We start from the raw sequence: 20,993 nt of genomic DNA on the forward strand, positions 1-20,993 counted from the left end.
TCGGTTTAACGTCTCATCCGAATGATGGTGCTTGTTACAGTGTAGTGTCCCCATCACTACACTGGGGCGTTAGGACCCACACAGAGCACAGGGTGAGCAGCGCCCCCTGCTGGCCTCACTAACACCTCTTCCAGCAGACACCTAGTTTTCCCAGGAGTCTCCCATCCAGGTACTGACCAGACTCAACCCTGCTCCGCTTCAATGGGCAACCAGTCTTCGGCTTCAGGGTGATATGGCTTAAAAAAATTATGACTAAGGTTCAGACACTTCCATGTGCACAATACATGCAGAAAATGTAATTAAATCACATTACTTAATCACATTAATTGTGGAAATTGCATCAATCTGAGTTTGTAGTTTGAGATTGTACTGATGTTGTTTACTTAGTAATGCAGGGCTGAGAAACTCAGTGTCCTGCAGAGTTCAGCTCCAACCCCACAAAACAACATCTGTCTGTAATATTCAAGAAATCCTGAGAACTTTGGTTAGATTTTTCAGATGTTGTATGAGTGTCAGAAAGGTAAACTTGTGCTGTTATTGTGATGTTGTGTTGGTCATAATGGAAATGATGCTGTGTCTGTGTCCGTCAACGCTTTTTTGGAGTTGCGCTCTCATGCTAATTTGCCCTGTTTAGTGAATCTAAAGTCTTTATAGCTATTACTATTTTAATGCCTTGCACATATTCTTGTTAAATTGCCCTTTTAAAAATAATTATTTTGTCTTTTTGACAAAGATTAAATTGGACATTTCCAGCAGAGGTTGAGTTCATTTTGATTACTCACACATGGGCTTGATAATATTTCAGTTCTGATAGGAGACACAAAAATCTGAACAGTAATTTACAAATTTGGGTAACACTTTACAATAAGGTTCATTAGTTAACATGAACTAAGAATGAACAATACTTCTACAGCAATTATTAATCTTAGTTAATAATAATTTCAACATTTACTAATACATTATTAAAATCAAAGGTTGCATTTGTTAAAATGAATTAATGCACAGTGAACATGAACAAACAATGAACAGCTGTATTTTTATGAACTAATATTAACAAAGATTATTAATACTGTAACAAATGTATTGCTCTTAAAACCTGAAACATTTTGAAAGACAAATATATTGATATAAGTACTACGATTGTCCAATTATAATGTGTGACTTAACATGATCCCCATATCTTTTCAGTGTCTTGTCTCAAGATGCACACAATAATGTTTTTTTCTTTTTCTAAGGCATGTTTCTAAAAGCTTTCTAATGTCTTCATTTATCTGAGTCTAACTCCTGGCTTTGAATAAAAACCCTGTCTGTGAAACCAGGCCTTAAACTTTATGAAGTGAAGATCACAAAATAAGTAAACAATCTAAAGATTGTTGATATTTAATGAGCGAACAGAACTTTCAAACAATACATATTTTGTACCATTGGAAAAACATTGGCATGTAATGACTTGAACATGTAGTGGATATGGAGTCCAGTAAAAGTGTTTGAGCACATACACAGTCAAAGGAAGCAATAATCGCCCCAAAATTAGGGTCAGTGCAAAAAAACAATAAGCATTGGCTAATGAGGATCCTCGTAAGAGAGAACCATATCATGGGTATATCAATTATTTATGTATACAATTACAGTCTCTGAGAAGGGGCACACAGACGGGACTCAAACATACAAGAGGACAAAATTCAAAAGGATTACTCGCCCACTTACAATACCATACTGCTATCCCATATCTTTGTGTACTAGAGGAAAACAAGGTAATTATTTCGCCATCACCTCACAAGACAGTCCCATAGTCTGAAAACAGCCTGGTAATAAACATATCCCGCATTAGGATTTACATGCTAGAAGTCCTAATAAATACTGACCTCAGCAGTCTCTTCCTAAATATATACAGAGAGAGGTATCAAAATGTGTTTACATTGCATCACAATGCAAAAGGAATGAGGTGAATCCAGACTGCTCTCTATTTACCAGGAAAACAGTCGGGATTACTCATTAAGGATTAAAAAAGCTTCATAAAAATGCCAGCCAAAGTATACAGTGGATAAATGCATAGGATTGATTTCTTACCAACTGAATATGGAAACTCATATTGATGGTGGCAACACACACACATACACACATAGAGACACTCTCACTCACTATCTCTCTCACTCTCTCTCTCCCACACACACACACACACACACACACCAAAGGCAGAGCTCTCTGTACTTCAGTTTGCACCATTAGGTGAATGTCATAAAACAATTCTAGGTCACATTTCACCCCAAAATGAAAAGAAAAAGGAAATTTGAGGAATCATATTGTGCATAAATAACAAGAAACCTATTTTACTTTGTGACATCCCAATTTTCATTATTGTAATGCATCCAGACATTTTTAAGATTTGCTGTAAGCCTCATTATTCTCGATGGTTTTTCTCATTATTGCTATACAGACTTTTAATTTAAATCAGCATAAATTAAAGCCAGGATAAGAAGTAATACCAAAATGTTTAAATACTTCACAGTTTAAACTTAAGTTTTGCTTTTTTGCACATTTTTGATATAATATACTTTCTTTCTTTCTTTCGGGTGGAATATGATCTGGACAGGTTCTCTTGGTTTTAAAAAGATTCATTCAACTATCTATACCTCCAAATGGGTGCTGTTAAATTTGATCCGAGATGTGTCCGTATGTTGTCATCAAAGCACGATAATACACAGTCCAACAGGTCTATGATCTCTGAAAACGCCAGTGATTGTCCTGTGGCTCTCCTTTTCATAAAATATGAGAAATATACTTGATAACATTCAGCATGATAAGTTCTAGGTAATCAGCTTAACAAGAAAAGTCCTCACTGTTCCCAATATATTTGGCTCTCTAAAAACATGCTTTTCTGGCATGGTCCAGGGTCGTCTCATTCAACGATTGGTGCTTTCTTAAACCACTCTTGATGCTTAAGTCAGTTAAGGGTCCCACTAGTAAAATAAATAAGAAACCAATGTTAGTGTAAAAACAGTGAATAGATTAGATTTATAATAGATTTTTATATTGAGAGGTGTTGCCAGAATTGCACTGTTAATTCACATTTTGAAGTGTGTCATTCATGTCAATAGTCCACACTGAGCAGGAGTTACACACTTAACTTTAATACTAAGTGCAAGGGAAACTCTTTAACCACATTTTAGTTGTGATAGTGGTGCTAAAATCGATACTCACCAAGGGTTCGTCCACTCCAGTGATTATGATTCAGTCCTAATAATGACTGAAGGTCCATTTTCATCTGAAACAACATTTGATTGGAGAGATTTATTTGATCCAGTCTTTTTCATATTTATTTGAACAATGTGATCTGAGAATAATTGACTAAATGTGACGCATGCTGGCAAAATGAGTGGGAATGCGCACAGGCTGATTACGAGCTACGGGCAAAACAAATGAAAATGAGGTTTTCACAAAAATGAGTTCATTAAGCCCTCGTTTAGCGATCCCAATGCTCCTAATAGCTATTAAACATCTAAAAGTATCTTTATTTGTAAGTTTTCTGAGAGGAGTACCTTTCCCTTGTCCATGAAAATCTGCATTTTTCTCTGCTCGCTTCTCGCGCTTCCCCTCAGCACAAGTTTGGTATCGTTTTAAAGCGCAACATTCCAACTCTGTGAATATTCACAGTGAATGCTCGATGGCACGAGTCTCAACCAATACAATGTGATTTTCAAACTCATGCTGAAAAACTCAGACAGCGTGCGATCCCGATATACACATACATATTTCTGTCTTGGCGAGTATTCACGCTGACATTATCAGTTATGTCTTAAGTGAACGTTTGGTTAACTGTTGGGGAAAAACATCTGATGTGTAACATTATATTAGATTCATGCGGTACAGTAGGTCTGAATATTTAGGCCGTCTGTTTCATTAATATTAATCAAACAATTGTGGCATCATGGGGGAAAAAAAGTTGAATATATATTTTTCCTATAGATATTTGGTTTTGACTTGGTGTGTGCTAAATTTTGTGTTATTATTACCAGGGATTGTAAGGTATGGTTTCTATGTGATTTTGTTTTGGAATCTTCAAAAAACTCAAACTCGATTTTTCTCCAAATGGACTTTGCCGACTCTATCGACTTCAAAAAGGTGTTGCTCATCATTTTTCTTAAAAGAGAACGTGAAAATAACAATATATATTTTTTAAATTTGCTCATTGATACTCATTTTGCCAGCACGGGTCACAAATATCAATTCATACTGAACACAAACATCCCTAAAACTTAAGAAGTGCATTACATAAACTGAAAATATCACAATATTATAATTGTTAATTGTATATTGTAAATTGTATAATAATCTAATATTACATATTTTGATTCATGGAAATGGGCAAGTTTATAAATGCAATGTAAATGTACTTTTCTGTGAAAATAAACAAAAGTTTAAATATTCCGACCATGCGACTGAATTTAGACTTTATAGCCGTTGACTTATCAAATTTTACCATTGTTCTTCTACAGTATCATACATTTGTAGATCATAGTAACAACAGGTCAAACTGTGCATGGCTTATCGCTACCATAGTAAAAAAAAAAAAAAAGTGACTATATATTATTTACTACAGTATGTGGTTTGCATAACACTATAGTATTTGTTATGAAAATAGTAGCCTAAAGACTTCTAGTATAAATACAAATGCATAATACTGCCATAGCTTCATAACAAATTGAAGTGCTTGTAATTGGATCTTAAAGGGCTGTTTAATAAAAGACGCATGTTTTTAAAAAAAAAAAACACTACAGTAGCACCAGTGCGACAACTCTAAAAAATACACAGTCTGGAGGCCTGAAATAGAACATTTCTTTTAATTACTTATTTATTTTCAGGCTAGGGTTGGGTATCGTTTGAATTTTAACAACTAAGATTCTGCTTATAACAATAACAACGATTTCTAATTTTAATTCCAATAAGGTAAAAAAAAAAAACGGGGGGAAAAAAAACGTATATATCATTCACATTTATTCTAAGTCTGCAAAACATTTAATTGTAGCTGAAAACCATGAACAAAAATCAACAGGCTAAAGAACACTTACACAAGGAACTTCTGCCTATGGTTTAAAAATACCATAAAAACAACTAGCATAACTAATATAAATTTCAAGCATAAACACTCAGTAATTAAAAAAGAACAAATAAACAAATTAGCATTGCACAAATAAATACAACTGAACAAAAATAAAATTGAAAAAGTGTTTTAAGATTTTCAGGTACAGTTTCAATACATTTTCAATATGCATAATGCATATTTTATTTATAAAGTGCAATGTATTTGCTTTTATTGTTTGTTTAATGTTATTATAGAGACGGCAGCAGGAATATTAGACTGCTGTCACTTTAAGAGCTGCACTGATCCAATATACTGTTACACATGTTTTCTTTCTACGATTTTATAACAAGTATTCGATTCCTGCCCTTAAGTATCTGATTCCTAACCTTATTTCAGGCAGTATAATTTAAATAATTTAAAGGGTATTTTAAATATTATTTTAATGGAATACACTATAATATTAACTATATTTTTTTCTCTGAAGTCCACTTATAATGTGAATTTAATAAAGTTGAAAAAAGGTGATTTTTTTTATTTTTAATGTAACTTGCCAATCAGACTGAAATGATCAAGGGTTCACCCAAAAACAAAAAATGGAATATACGGCACATGTCGTATGGGATCATTGATACTTTTGCGTCTTTTTTCAAAAGCTTGATCCTGGTCGATATTCACTGCCATTTTATGGACTAGCATGAGCGGGACATTTTTTTGAATTTTCCTTTTGTGGTCCGAAAAAGAAAGAAGGGCATACATGAGGGTGAATAAACGATGACAATATTTTCATTTTTGAATGAACTATCCCCTTTAAGTTGTGGAACAACTGACATTTGGTGGCACCAAAGTATTTCAGATATAGCTGATAGTACATTGAAGTACAAAATTACATACTGAGCTTTAGTTGCTGCATTTAAAGATACATTTAAATGTATAACATACAATTAAAATCACTTAGATACATTGTTGATCTCACCTGCGCTTTCTTCATCTGATCCACCGTCCTCTAACCATTGCTCCTCATTGGCCAATAGAGGATTCTCGGATTCACGCAGGGTCCTCAGCGGGAAATAGTGCCCATCACCCTGGCTATAACATACAAACACACAGAACACATGGAAAATATTCATACTTAAAAGGCATACTTCATAGTGTATTTTGAAATTTGCATCCATTTCTGCATCTAGCCAGTGTGACGTTTGTGCTTGAGCCACACAGTTGCTTTTGAGTGCGACCAGTTTTGATATGAGCTCACCTTGTGAACACAGGAATAAACCAGAGCTTTTTATCCTCCCCGAACACCTGCTGGAGGTTTCTGCTGAGCCCAACATGAAAGCCATTCCTGTCAGGCCCGTTCTGAAACACTGGTGCAGAAAACGCCTCTGGAAAACAGACATGTTCATGGAGGTCAAAAAAATAAAAATAATGAGCCACATAAATCACATCTGCTAACCAAAGGTCATGCAAGCGGTATACGACTATGACCTTTAAACGTCTTGCAGAAACGCAATGAAAGGATAAATGAAAATCAAGCAATTTAGTACAAATATAAGTGAAATCTTCCTCACCTAGCGTTGATCTGTTTTTAGCCACCAGCCAACAGTGGTAGCCAAACAGGAACATGAGACTGACAAAAAACATGAGAGCCACAAACAACAGGAAGAGCACGTGGAATTTGGCGGAGCCATTGGGCAGATCTCCCTAACAAACAAATGCAAAGAGACTTGAAATGGATGTGTTTAACACAATTAACAAATACACATTTTTTTATTTTTCCAAGTTATAATGACAGTTTTAAAGAATCTCTTTGCATCTACCTGCACAAGTGCACACACCACAACTTCATTCACATGCAAAAACTGTAGCTATCGTCAAAAAGCCAATATCATTCTACTTGCCCGTAAAGGGATAGTCATTATTTACTAATTCTGTCATCTCTTTCTTCTGCAGAACACCCACAAGATAAAATATTTAAAAGAATGTATGGACAAAAACAGTTGAAAAGTCAATGAGGTCCAAAACAACACTGTCATTGAATGGACAAAAAAAATTTGTGTTCCACAGAGAAAATTAATGCTCAAAGGTTTAGAATGGCATGAGGGGGAGACAATTATTAGAAAAGTATTTTCATTTTCCTTTAATTTGGCTATCCTACACTGTGAGCTGATTTCATGTAGGCAACAATGAACTGTTTTTGACTGAGAAATACTGCAGGAATATTGATATTGATAAAAATATGGCATCATGTGAATGTTGTTCACAGTCCTTCACATGCCGTTCCAAACCCATAAGACTTTTGTTCATCTTCAGAACACAAATGAAATTTTTTTTTTAAATCTGAAAGCTTTCTGTTCCTCCATTGACAGCTACGCAACTGACACTTTGACACTTTAAAATGTTCATAATGAGTTATCCATCTAAATTGAGAGGTGTAGTCCAAATTTTCTGAAGAGAGATGATCGATTTAATCATCAAGCCTTCTTCACATAGCAGCCCTTAATTCCACCTTCATGGACAAATTTGGGCACGAACCTCATTGGTTCTCGCAGAAGCTCAACGTGCTGCGTAACACACTTTTACTTTAATTTTGTGTTTTGTTTATTCTGATATATTAAAGTGTTGAACGTTCGCCGGTTCCCGCCTCCTTCTTCCCTTATCAACATACATTGCTACAGTTACTATGTTCCCTCTACCACTGCGACCGCTCAAACAACTTGATGGAAAATTCTTGATGAATAATGCGCATACGTTTTTTTTTGAGAACTTTGAAAAGATTCGCTTCACATTTGGATGGAAACACAACTAATGAAGAGATAGAAATCACGCAGATTTCATATAAAAAGATCTTCCTTTGTGTTTCAAAGATGAACGAAAGTCTTACAGGTTTTCATATTTGGGTGAACTATGCCTTTAAGCTTGTGCTCAAATAGATTTGTATTTTGCTCAATGCTAAAAATAGAAGGAACATTGGTGATGACTAGCTAGTACTTTGTTCTGATTCAGGGGTTCCCAATTCTGTTCCTGAAGATCTATCTACCAGCAGAGTTCAGATCCGACCCTGATACAACACACGTCTGTAATTATCAAGTGCTCCTGAAGATGTTAATCAGCTCGTTTAGTTGTGTTTGATCAGGGTTGGAGCTGAACTTTGCAGGAAGGTAGATCTCCAGGAACAGGATTGGGAAACCCGTTCTAATTTGATTAAAGGTGGTACTTGGCCTGAGAGGTTTATTCTGAGAGATCATTCATTTTTAAAGAGGGTTCTTCAAATCAACCTTTTTGCTACTTTCTGTTCTTTTTGACTTGATAGCTCGGGATAGTTTTTGTTGTTGTTGTGCCATCAGCCAATCAGCACTGTTGTGATCTCATTTTCCTGCAGCTCTAGGGTCATTAGCCACATGGCAAATACAGATCTGAACTATTGATGGCAGATTTCAAATTGCATTCTTCAGCACCAGCCAAGCAACTAAGATTGTAAATGCTAATGCATTCTCAAGAGAGAAAAAAAATTCTAAGTGTATATCTACTTACACAGTAGTTTATTAGCTTTAAAGAGTACACTAGCATAGTGCCATGTGAAAAAGAAGGGTCACCCTTTAAGGTTTTTAGAATTTTATGGTTTTACCTATCAGAACATAATAAAAATCATATGGTCGTTTGCAGGTCTTAAATACAAAGCTTAACCACTTAATTCAAATTGTGAACTCTTACTTTTCTACAGGGTTCACACTCTTTTTGACCAACTAAAACCAAATGTCCATTCCTAAACATTCAACCTTTTACTTAGAAAACAGCATTGGTGTGGTGTTCTTATTTTGCAAATGTGCGGTTATGTGATTTCATTGATAGGAATAAATGCTTATGACAGTTTGACTGATAACATTTTATATTAAATACAATCCAAACAAACACACTGCAGAGCTCAAAGGATTATCAAAATTTGTTCTTAAATGGAGTCAAAACTTGAAAGAGAATTAGAGACACTGATCAAAATCAGATGTGAGAAACAGCTGTATAAAGTATCACGTGCTATCGGAATTATCGTAAAAATTAGCATGAACATTAACAATCTCTTAAGTTGTATTTACCACTGGGAAGCTCTTGAATAATTTTGAAACCAAGTTCCTGAGATAGACATGCCATAAACTTTAAACATGGTTGAGAAGAGAACGATTGCTGGCTCAGAGCGCTTTTCTTTTTAGTTTTCCCACAACAGCTACAGGACATCACCTTGTCTTGTCATTAAAGTAGAGCATATTTACATATATGAATTATGATTTGAAGTGTATTGTATGTTTTATACGCAGTGAAAATAGTCAATATTTGACAGAAAATCCAGAATCGTCAGCAAGCTGACCATCTATTCTAGATATTGAGGTGAATGTTTATATGTTTGTCAATGAATGGGACGCTACATAGCATTTTGGCTTTAACAAGATTTTCCCAATAAATAGGCAAGTATAAACCTGGTGTCCTCCATGATTCCTGCTTTTTCTGACAACAAAGCACTTGAAAGCGACGAGCTGGTAATCACGACTTCAGAAATTTCCGATAACACGTGAAGGCAGCATCATTATTTATATTACATTCAACATTATTGGGGAACCTTTCATATCCATTTACCTCAAATGATCACTTATAACCTCCATCACTGAAATAAACAAATAAGGCTTATTCTTTTGTGCACATTAATTAATTAAATGGTTCAGTGACTGGTATAATACCAAACAAATTATGATAATAATAATTATATATAATGATTTTAGTAAGTGACAATTAGCAAAAGAGAGACACACTTCACTGAAATAAGTAATTAAATGGCAATTAGCTTAATGTAAAAGTATGTTGTTGTCTCTATTTGGACAGGCAAGATGAAGAACATCATATTTTAACTGTGTGGGTTAATTGAGTTCAACATAACGCTCTGATTAAATATTTTAATAGTAGGCATAATAAAGAATACATTATATACTGTATATAAAAAATGACCTTCCATGATTTCTCCATGACTTCCCCAAGTCCCAAGAAATATCAAATTCCCTGTTATTTCCAGGTTTTCCATGACTGTATGAACCCTGTATCTATACGTTTTATAGTTTATAATACTTGCCTAAGTTTATTTGAGCTCAATTGATTTTAAAAGTCAAAACTGCTCACCACCCAGAACTTGAGGAAGTACTGAAACACTGTTGCTGCGATGAAGACGCAGTAGATCATGGAGTAAGACAGGAACAGCAGAAAGAACTTATAGTTGGAGAATCCAACACAGTTGTTTACCCTAAAGAGTACAGAAGACAAAAACATCACATATCCAACATTTCAGATCATTCAAACTATAAAATTGTTGCTTATGAGATACACATTTAAAGGTACACTATGTAACTTTTGGCCCTCTAGCATTTAAAAAAACAAAACTGCATGCATTCTGCTGAAGAACTGTTTTGGTTGATCTTCAGCTCTGCGTGACTGTGCGGATGAATATGATTCTTTCTAATAACTAAAGACAGAGCGATTATCCTCCTGCTCATAAAACATATTACTAAGCTTAAGAGAAATCAGCAGTTTAGATGGAAAGGATCTCAAGCTGACTAGATGAAGACGTTACTGTAGCTTTACGCATTAATAGACACGATACTTCCTTGAGAATAAACTCCAGCACAACAACCATAATGAAACTGTCTTCACAATAGATAATGCTTTACAATGTTAGAGAGACACATATAGCAGTTTATCTGTTCAATAAAACACCTTACTCTCCTGTTGAGGAATAAAAACACCATCATCTCCACCTCGCTTTACAACACTTCAAATCCCTCAGTTCTCTCCATCTCCTAAAGCCAAGCTGATGTTGATTCTTGTTTTATTACGAGCTCTGTCTCGTTCTCTTTTCTCCAGCACTCTTCTCTGTTACACACACACACACACACATTCTTGTACATCTATCTTTATGAGGACATTCATTGACACAATGCAATCTCTAGCCGCTTACCCTAACCTTACCCATCACAACTAAGTGCCTAACCCGACCCCTTACCCTAAACCGACCCTTAACCTTATTATAACCTTATCCCTAAAACCAAGTCTTGACCCTCAAACAGGCCTTTAAAGGGCTCTCAGAAGGTGAGGACCGGCCAAAATGTCCTCACTTTACTCTCTTTGTCCTCACTCCAATGGTCTAAAACTCAAACTGGTCCTCACAAAGATAGTTGTACAAGTTCACACACACACACACACACACACACACACACACACACACACACACACACACACACACACACACACACACACTCACACTCAACTAACCTCTGCCACTCTCAAACCAGACACATGTCAAAGCAGCCAGAGCAACTTTACTCTATTTACGGATATGACGAGACACACAATCGAGGGATGCTTGTATACAATTTCCCTGTGAAAACCATCCCTTCAGGTCTAAAATATAAACGCTTATAATAGGCTTACCATAGTGAATCAGGGTGAGACAAAAACTCATTTTGGAAGGATTGATTATGTATTGGTTAATTTTGAACCGAAAAAAGTGACATAGTGTACCTAACAAAACAGAAAACAATAAATGACTTGATTCATTATATAATAAATGTTTATATACCATGGACAATGGTGATCCATTTTCAAAACACATCTATAAAAACACAGGGAAAGAAATACACAGTGAATCCAGGTCATTTTGTTCAACTGCAGCCTGTAACTTTAATTAAAACAAGGCTTTTGTGTAGAGAGATCTGCTATCAGGAACTGGGACTGGTGTGGTGCTAGACTCACGTTTCACACACGGAGCAGTGGTGACAGCGGTCTGGCTTTATCACCTGACAGCGATCACAGAACCTGATAGCTGAAGACATGGAGATAAAGGAGATCAGCTGCCCGCCTTCACATCCGATCACATGTTGAACTGGCAAACATTCTGCTAAATGACTATATAGCTGCAGCTGCTGTGGAAATGTACACATTAAAGACAGGTGGCTCTGTACCTCCAGACTGAGCGCGTGTGAAGATGGGAAGTTTCTTGGCAATATCCACGAGAATCTGCTTCTGAACATCCGGTCTCTCTTCCATCTCATATCTTTCTTTATCAGTGTATGATAACTGGAACTAGAGCACAGACAATTTCATAGTTTATCAAACATACGAATGAAGTCTTATTAGAGCATCATTAGGATTTTTTGCATGACAATCAACAAAAGTTCACCTACAACTGCCATTTTTTTTGTAATTTCCATTATACTCAAAGGTGATTCTCATTATTGTAATACAGAACTACAAAAGGAAACTACAGTAATAACATTTTTAAATAAAAAACACAGGTACACAGGCAGCACAAAAAGCACCACAATAAATTAGATAGATTTTATTAATAATATTATTATTATAATTATTATAATAATTTCATAGTAATGAGTAAAAAAAAATAGCACTTTTCACAATGGCCATTGACTAAGCAGCTTTACAAAAAATAAATAAATAAATAAATGTGTGTGTGTGTGTGTATGTGTGTGTGTGTGTGTGTGTGTATATAAATGTGTGTATGCATTTATATACACTCAAATATAAATGTGAGACTTTATTATTGCAATATATATATATATGTATATATATAATAAAGACTTTATTATTGCAATATATATATATATATATATATATATATATACATATATATATATATATATATATATATATATATACATATATATATATATATATATATATATATATATATATATACATACATACACAGTGAGGAAAATAAGTATTTGAACACCCTGCTATTTTGCAAGTTCTCCCACTTAGAAATCATGGAGGGGTCTGAAATTGTCATCGTAGGTGCATGTCCACTGTGAGAGACATAATCTAAAAAAAAAATCCAGAAATCACAATGTATGATTTTTTTAACTATTTATTTGTATGATACAGCTGCAAATAAGTATTTGAACACCTGTCTATCAGCTAGAATTCTGACCCTCAAAGACCTGTTAGTCTGCCTTTAAAATGTCCACCTCCACTCCATTTATTATCCTAAATTAGATGCACCTGTTTGAGGTCGTTAGCTGCATAAAGACACCTGTCCACCCCATACAATCAGTAAGAATCCAACTACTAACATGGCCAAGACCAAAGAGCTGTCCAAAGACACTAGAGACAAAATTGTACACCTCCACAAGGCTGGAAAGGGCTACGGGGAAATTGCCAAGCAGCTTGGTGAAAAAAGGTCCACTGTTGGAGCAATCATTAGAAAATGGAAGAAGCTAAACATGACTGTCAATCTCCCTCGGACTGGGGCTCCATGCAAGATCTCACCTCGTGGGGTCTCAATGATCCTAAGAAAGGTGAGAAATCAGCCCAGAACTAAACGGGAGGAGCTGGTCAATGACCTGAAAAGAGCTGGGACCACCGTTTCCAAGGTTACTGTTGGTAATACACTAAGACGTCATGGTTTGAAATCATGCATGGCACGGAAGGTTCCCCTGCTTAAACCAGCACATGTCAAGGCCCGTCTTAAGTTTGCCAATGACCATTTGGATGATCCAGAGGAGTCATGGGAGAAAGTCATGTGGTCAGATGAGACCAAAATAGAACTTTTTGGTCATAATTCCACTAAACGTGTTTGGAGGAAGAAGAATGATGAGTACCATCTCAAGAACACCATCCCTACTGTGAAGCATGGGGGTGGTAGCATCATGCTTTGGGGGTGTTTTTCTGCACATGGGACAGGGCGACTGCACTGTATTAAGGAGAGGATGACCGGGGCCATGTATTGTGAGATTTTGGGGAACAACCTCCTTCCCTCAGTTAGAGCATTGAAGATGGGTCGAGGCTGGGTCTTCCAACATGACAATGACCCGAAGCACACAGCCAGGATAACCAAGGAGTGGCTCTGTAAGAAGCATATCAAGGTTCTGGCGTGGCCTAGCCAGTCTCCAGAGCTAAACCCAATAGAGAATCTTTGGAGGGAGCTCAAACTCCGTGTTTCTCAGCGACAGCCCAGAAACCTGACTGATCTAGAGAAGATCTGTGTGGAGGAGTGGGCCAAAATCCCTCCTGCAGTGTGTGCAAACCTGGTGAAAAACTACAGGAAACGTTTGACCTCTGTAATTGCAAACAAAGGCTACTGTACCAAATATTAACATTGATTTTCTCAGGTGTTCAAATACTTATTTGCAGCTGTATCATACAAATAAATAGTTAAAAAAAATCATACATTGTGATTTCTGGATTTTTTTTTTTAGATTATGTCTCTCACAGTGGACATGCACCTATGATGACAATTTAAAACCCTTCCATGATTTCTAAGTGGGAGAACTTGCAAAATAGCAGGGTGTTCAAATACTTATTTTCCTCACTGTATATATATATATATATATATATAAAATTGCAATAATAAAGTCTCAAATTCTGTAAGGTCTTCTGAAAATGATGCATTAATATATTTGTCTGTAAACTGCCAGTAAGCAAGCCAAAGGTGACTGCAGCAAAGAAAGAATAACTGCATAAGGTGTTTGTAGTGGGAGAAAAGTCTCCATGCTAATTAACTAAGTTCAGTTCAGTTAGTTAACTAAACTAGTCACATGGTAGATGTGGGACAATTCAGGGGAAATGTGCTTAATTATGAAAATAATCCAAAAAATATGAAGTAATGCAAAAAATAAGTCAAAAATAAATTTCACATGGAGTAAAATATGACTCAGGCATTGCCACATTCGGATTCTCACAAGCACTATTTAAAACAACTAACATAACATAAATCACAAGCACCTTTTTAGACGGTATAGATGGTGGAGTAAAGATGGCCTTCCAATAGGTCCACCAAAACATTATAAAGCACACATGGAATATCAACAAATAGGCCACTGTGAAAAAAAAAACACACATTACATGCTATCACAAGTAAAAGTCATGATATGTCATTACATTTGTGTCATAAGTTGATATATGCTCAAGTTAAACAGCATAAGACCAATGAGGGTGTATATGAACTACGGCTGTGTTTTGCACTGGCACAAAAAAACAGATTTTTTTACTCACATCCGGAATTTGTTGCACACAGTTAAACAGAAAAAATCTGCACAAGATCACATTTTTTTCGCATCCGATCTGAGCCACTTCTGGTTTTTAATCAGATAGGCTATATATCCGACACCTGGACATCTGACCTACATCTAAACACGCATATCCAATTCCCCTTTAAATTACAAGCCACCACAAGGCGAGGGCGACACGTTTCCCACAAAGATATTTTTTTAATTTTGTATCATGAATCAGATGTGCCTGTATGCGCTGGCGGGGTTTTTTTATTGAGGCGGAAACTTTATAAAGGAAAGAAATTACGCCCACGCAGAAACATTCAGTAGCTGGTTTTCAACCTCTGCCCTGTGTGTTTTATAGATACAACAGCTTCACTACTGAAAGCTACATTACATTTCTCAGCAGAGACCGGGCTCGCAAAATTCCAGAATCGCTGGTAGCCCTTCGGACGGGCACTCTTCAGGGTTTGGTAGCCCGAAATTAATTTTACTAGCCCAAATAAAAGACAATTTTTAATGTGAAAAATTGGTTAGGAGTCAAAACATCAATCAAAAACTTTTTCAAAACACAAATATCAACAATTGGATATAAAATAATCAAATTAGAATCATCATCAATGTGTGTGTCCAGTGTGGATCATGAATCGGTCTGAAGTGAATCAACTGAAGTGCGCAGCTCCGTTGTTTTAAAGTCTGACAACGTTAAAAGTGTTAATTTTCTGATGGAATAATTCACATATTGAAGTGTAGCAATCAATAATAATAACAATACCAGACTTTTTTGAGGCAAGTAAATGGTGCTGTAATCACTTTATACTGTTTATATAGCAGAATATCTGATGGTCAAGTCACCTTTATTTATGTAGCGCTTGTTACCATACAGATTTGTTTGTTTCAAAGCAGTTTTACAGTGATAGTGTGTTAGCACATGGATTCAAACATATTTCTGACACGCAAAGTAAAGCATTCATGTGAAAGTGGAGCTTTAATTTTTACTGATCATGTGCATAGGTGTAATTTGCGGGTGGGACGGGTGGGACATGTCCCCACCACTTTTTCTCAGGAATGATATTGACCCCCACCACTTTTTGAAACATTATGATGTACCTAATACAAATAAAAACATCTCCAGTTAACTAGCAGAGCATTCATTTAGTTCGTTATTAAATAAGAGAGCGCTAAAATGTGTTGTTTTTGAAATCAAGCTGAGCGCTCGTTGCCGCTGCTATGAGTTGCATGGATACAATATATGGATAGTGATATGGATAGTGTTCTCTAGGAGTCTTCACTCGGACACACTCTTCAATCTATCGCCGTTGCGGAGACTCTCTATTCGTTCCGGTGAAATCACAAAACAAAATGCACACAAACGTGTCCCTGCTTGACATAGACTGTAACCACTGATGATAAACATATCCGGTTTTGATGAGAAAAAAAAAAACTATACGAGTGCGGACTGGAACCTAGAACCTCCTTCATGCTTGGCAAAACCATTTTTTCCCTAAAATTGTTATCGTACATATATCTGATTTAGCACTGTATTAGCAATACCAGACATGAATTATAAATCAATTTAATAGCATGACCATTCAAAACCAGAGGGTCTACTATGTGCATAGTAAAGTGATCACCGACGATAATTTTGGGTGTAACTGATGTAAACACAGATATTGAAGTGAATGTAAACAGGCGGGCCAAAAAATCGGATATGGTGAGGTCAGAAGATCGGATCTGTGCATTAAGACTTGCAGTGTAAACGCAGCCCTAGGCTCAAATGCAGTCGCAAACTGTTCTTTTGTGTTTTGTTTTGCAATGACTTTGTTGTGTGTATGATTGTGGACCACAGTGTAACCACAGTTGCCTAAACTGATTAGTCAAGTTTACAAATGAGTCATCTGATTTGTTTTCTTTTTTTCTTTAAGGCTTAACTGGCCATAACTAAGTCAGTTACATAGAGACTAAGTTTATGCAACTGTAGATGAAGTACAGTGTGATTAACTATAATGTGCTGCTAACATGTCATTATTTTTTTTTACCCCATAATGTGTGTAATCTGTGTATAGTTGTGTTTTGTGCACTTTGTTGATGTTGCAGCTTAGTTCAACTGAGAGAACATGAAAATGATATTTCCACTTCCACGTTTTAAACAAAAGCCCATTAATGAATCAAGAAGGCAGGTTTTTGTCTAAGCAATGACTGAAGATCACTTACCCCTCTCCAGATGATTACTGAGAGTAACTGAAAAACAGGTAATCAATCAGCATCAGTGTCGTGAAACATAACGTGTCTCAAAACCAGCAGAAATCATCAGAAATCATGTGAAATCATGGCCTCACAGGGATTATTCACACACTGTGATGATGTATGGCTTCTAGGCAGGACACTCAATAGGTTTGAAGACACAGCCCATGTAAACAACGCTAACGTTATGCCACAGCCACAGGTATAACCGCGGATACAATGACTCAAACCGATTTATTTTGTATAATAATAGCAAAAATATAATAAACTGGCGAACCATTGTGAAATAGCCAAACATGAGACTTCCTTGTTTCATACAAACAAGAGCCATAAGCGAAATAAAAGGCATAAATGGTCAACAGTGGAATCTTACCGAAGCACAGCTCAAAGACATAGGCGTAATAAGACCAGAGGACCACAGATGAGATGATGATGACGGGAATCCAGGAGAAAATCCTCTGACAACATCTGAGTGCTCTCGACAGAGCCATGATCAGCCCGCTCTGACATCTGCTAGCGCGCCTGGCATTTGCATATTACCTCACAACGATCTGCTCTGGCATCCACTAGTGCACCTGGCATCCAAGCCACAGCAGTATGTTCTGCGCTCGACTCAGTAGTTTGTTTTTTTTTGTTTTTTTTTGCATTCCAACATTAACATAACAAGACTTCACAGACTGAGACAAAAAAATATATATATTTATTTTTAAAAAACATAAACACTGTAGGGGGTCAAATAAATTAATACTGGTTAAATAAATCAAATAATTTCCTGGCTTTACACGTTCTCATAATTCTTAAGGCATCAGTATATAGGGTTGGCTGTTTTTACACAATTTAAACTGGGTGCAGTTTTTAAAACTTTACATTTGTGAATAAAATATTTTACAATATGAAATAGACAATATATAACAAAGTCGCATTTTTGTCCTCCAAATGTACTCCAAATTTCACCATATCCCAAGTAATAGATGGAAAAAAAATATATGTTATGTTTTATCCAATTTAGCACCTCATTCCAAAATGGATTAACTGTATTGAAAAAAATAAATGTTTCAATATCGTTATTACAAAACTGACAAGTGTTTGAATCCACATTAAATTAATCTTTGAAATTCCTTACCTGGGAAAATATCATACATCATTTTAAAATGTATTTCTTTACATTTTGGTGGAAGGGAAAAATAAAAGATATTTGCTTCTGAATTCCTACTGATTTCCAACTGAGATGTTGAAAAATGTAATCTCCTCTTATACGATCAGTATAGCTTTCATGCAAAAGACAATTTCTTAAAATCATATTAGTACACTCCTTACCAATAAAATTTAAGATAAACTATCTTGGGAATAAGCATGGATTTTTTTTTTTTTTTTTTTACTTTCAACTGTCATGATTCCTGTCTTGTGTTCCCCTTGTGTGTTATAACTTTTATGTTATTTCCTGTTCTGTGCCATGTTTTGTAGTCCTTTGTAGTTTTTCTTGTTGATTGTTCCCAGGTGTGTCTTGTTCGCCAATCTCCCCTTGAGTGTATATATACCCAACCCAAGTGTTTCTCAAGTTCTTTGTCTGGTGTTGCCCTTGGTGGATGTTTCTTGAGAGTTGTTTTCACGTTTAGATTTACTCTGGTTTTTGCCTGGATGATTTTTGTGTTATTTTGTCAGTAAACTGCATGCCATACTGCACTTGGATCCTCCTCTTCCTTGTTTCTGAAACTCTCTGCGTTACATTAACAGACTAAACATTGAACGCTAATATAATCTTTTTTTTCTTTCTTACAGGTAAAGTTTAATTTGGTGCAGAAATCAGAAAACAAAAAAACAGTGATTTGTATCATGTGCAGCACTGGCCACACACCTCTGCCACCACTCCTCCAAAAACAAAGATTTTCTCTGAAATAAAATTACACTGTAGTAGGCTAGTGAAATAAGGATTTTCAAACCCGTGTCCTGTCTTTTTCACAGTCTAAGGTCTAAACACACAAAACTCTCACACACTGAGGACATCTGCTGGTTAAAGCCTTGTAAATGCCACTAGAACTGCAAAACCCCCAATATTTTGAAAAACAGTAAGCCTATGTGACTTATGTAATTTAAGACATACATTTCATTCTATTTACTATTTGTTGCTTATTGGAAATTTATATTTGGAAACAAACATTATCGTCCTGTTATCTCTGTAAAGCTGCTTTGAAACAATCTGTATTGTAAAAAGCACTATAAATAAATGTGACTTGACTTGACTGTTGCCAGTGGTGATACACTGAGATAAAGTTATGAGGAATCACTATACCTCCATAGGGAATATTTATACTTCATATCCCTGCTGAAAAACAAACAAACAAACACAAAACCAGCCTTAGCTGGTTGGCTGGTCTTAGCTGGTCTACCAGGCTGGTTTTAGAGGGGTTTTGTACACTTGTATCTGGTGAAGCTGGGAGACCAGCTAAAAGACCAGCTAAAACTGAACACCAGCAGCTAAGATCAGCCAACTAGCCTAGACTGGTTTTAGCGGTTTATGTTTACTGTTCAGATCGAATCACAAAAGAATAAGACATTTTTGAGGGAAGGACCGGTTATGGTTTTTCATTTTCACTTTGACAAGGAAGAAACTTTCGAGCTAGCCTGACGTCGTCATACTCAGATTCTAGTCAGAAACTTTCTGACCTAAAAATGTTGTGGGCTAGGCTAAGTTCGGCTGGCACCCAGGATACTTTCGAGCTGTTCTTCGAAGCAAATCAACTGTCAGGAGGAGGTATAATTTAGTCATAGAAATACTCCTTACGCAAATCCTCAAGAAGCAAGTGCGCACACGATTCTTTCTGGTAAAACCATACGATCCCTGGCTCATTTGTTCAGGTAGAACCTGTGAATTGAAAATAAATGCTACCTGTCTAGATGTGATCAAAACAATCAATTTTCTATTAGGTGCTGGTAGTGAAATGGTTGAATGAGTCTATAGACCCAGTCACTTACAAAATGTAAATGAAAACTGTGTGAAGAGAAACTACATGTTAAATGGCAGATACTGTACATCGTAGAAATGGAAATATTTGTGCTTCTGTAAATGAAATTGACTGTACTTCTGAATGATACTGTAAACTCATGTGTGACTCTGTTATGTTTGGGAGGAAGAAAACAGAATAAGCATGATTATATTAACACATGTAAATGTGTTCATTTGTTTTCTCTGACCTTCACTCTCTGACCTTTCATCTGATTACTACTCCAACATAATTGGGGAGCAATGGGAACTCCAGGTCCCTTTTCTTGGTGGTAAACAATATTCTGCAACCACCTGATTCTTTGCCATCTGACATGTATTCCACTGACTTATGTGATCGCTTTTTGACTTTTTTTGCATCTAAGGTTGAAAATGTACATCAGCAATTACTTACTGGTACTTTCCACAATGACTCCTGTCAGTCTATCACTCACACACCTCCCCACTCTGTTTTCTCTAACTTTACACTACCAACTACTTCAGAGATAGTGGGTCTGATAGATAAATCTAAATCTTCGACTTGTCAGTTAGACCCTCTACCAACTCCTAGTGAAAGCTTGTTTACCAGCCCTGTCGCCATTGATTACTAAAATTGTTCATGCTTCACTTGTTTCTGGTTGTGTATCTCCAT

The 20,993-nt window shown here is 36.1% G+C and overlaps 1 protein-coding gene across 1 annotated transcript; it reads right to left on the reverse strand.

The window, feature by feature from the left end:
- Positions 1–1,355: 1,355 nt before the first annotated feature.
- On the reverse strand, positions 1,356–17,869 carry zdhhc15b (zDHHC palmitoyltransferase 15b). Its single transcript, XM_084132964.1, has 12 exons — positions 17,735–17,869; positions 17,332–17,358; positions 14,852–14,946; positions 12,073–12,193; positions 11,864–11,933; positions 11,691–11,723; positions 10,238–10,358; positions 6,649–6,781; positions 6,336–6,462; positions 6,057–6,169; positions 3,202–3,265; positions 1,356–2,960 (listed from the first exon to the last, which is right to left on the reverse strand). Exons 1-11 carry the CDS (start codon positions 17,850–17,852, stop codon positions 3,225–3,227), a joined length of 999 nt encoding a protein of 332 aa, XP_083989090.1. The 5' UTR covers positions 17,853–17,869; the 3' UTR covers positions 1,356–2,960; positions 3,202–3,224.
- Between the last annotated feature and the right edge of the window lie 3,124 nt (positions 17,870–20,993).

This window comes from Abramis brama (assembly GCF_963993115.1).
Source record: "Abramis brama genome assembly, chromosome: 13".
In the NCBI taxonomy this organism is placed as follows: domain Eukaryota; kingdom Metazoa; phylum Chordata; class Actinopteri; order Cypriniformes; family Leuciscidae; genus Abramis; species Abramis brama.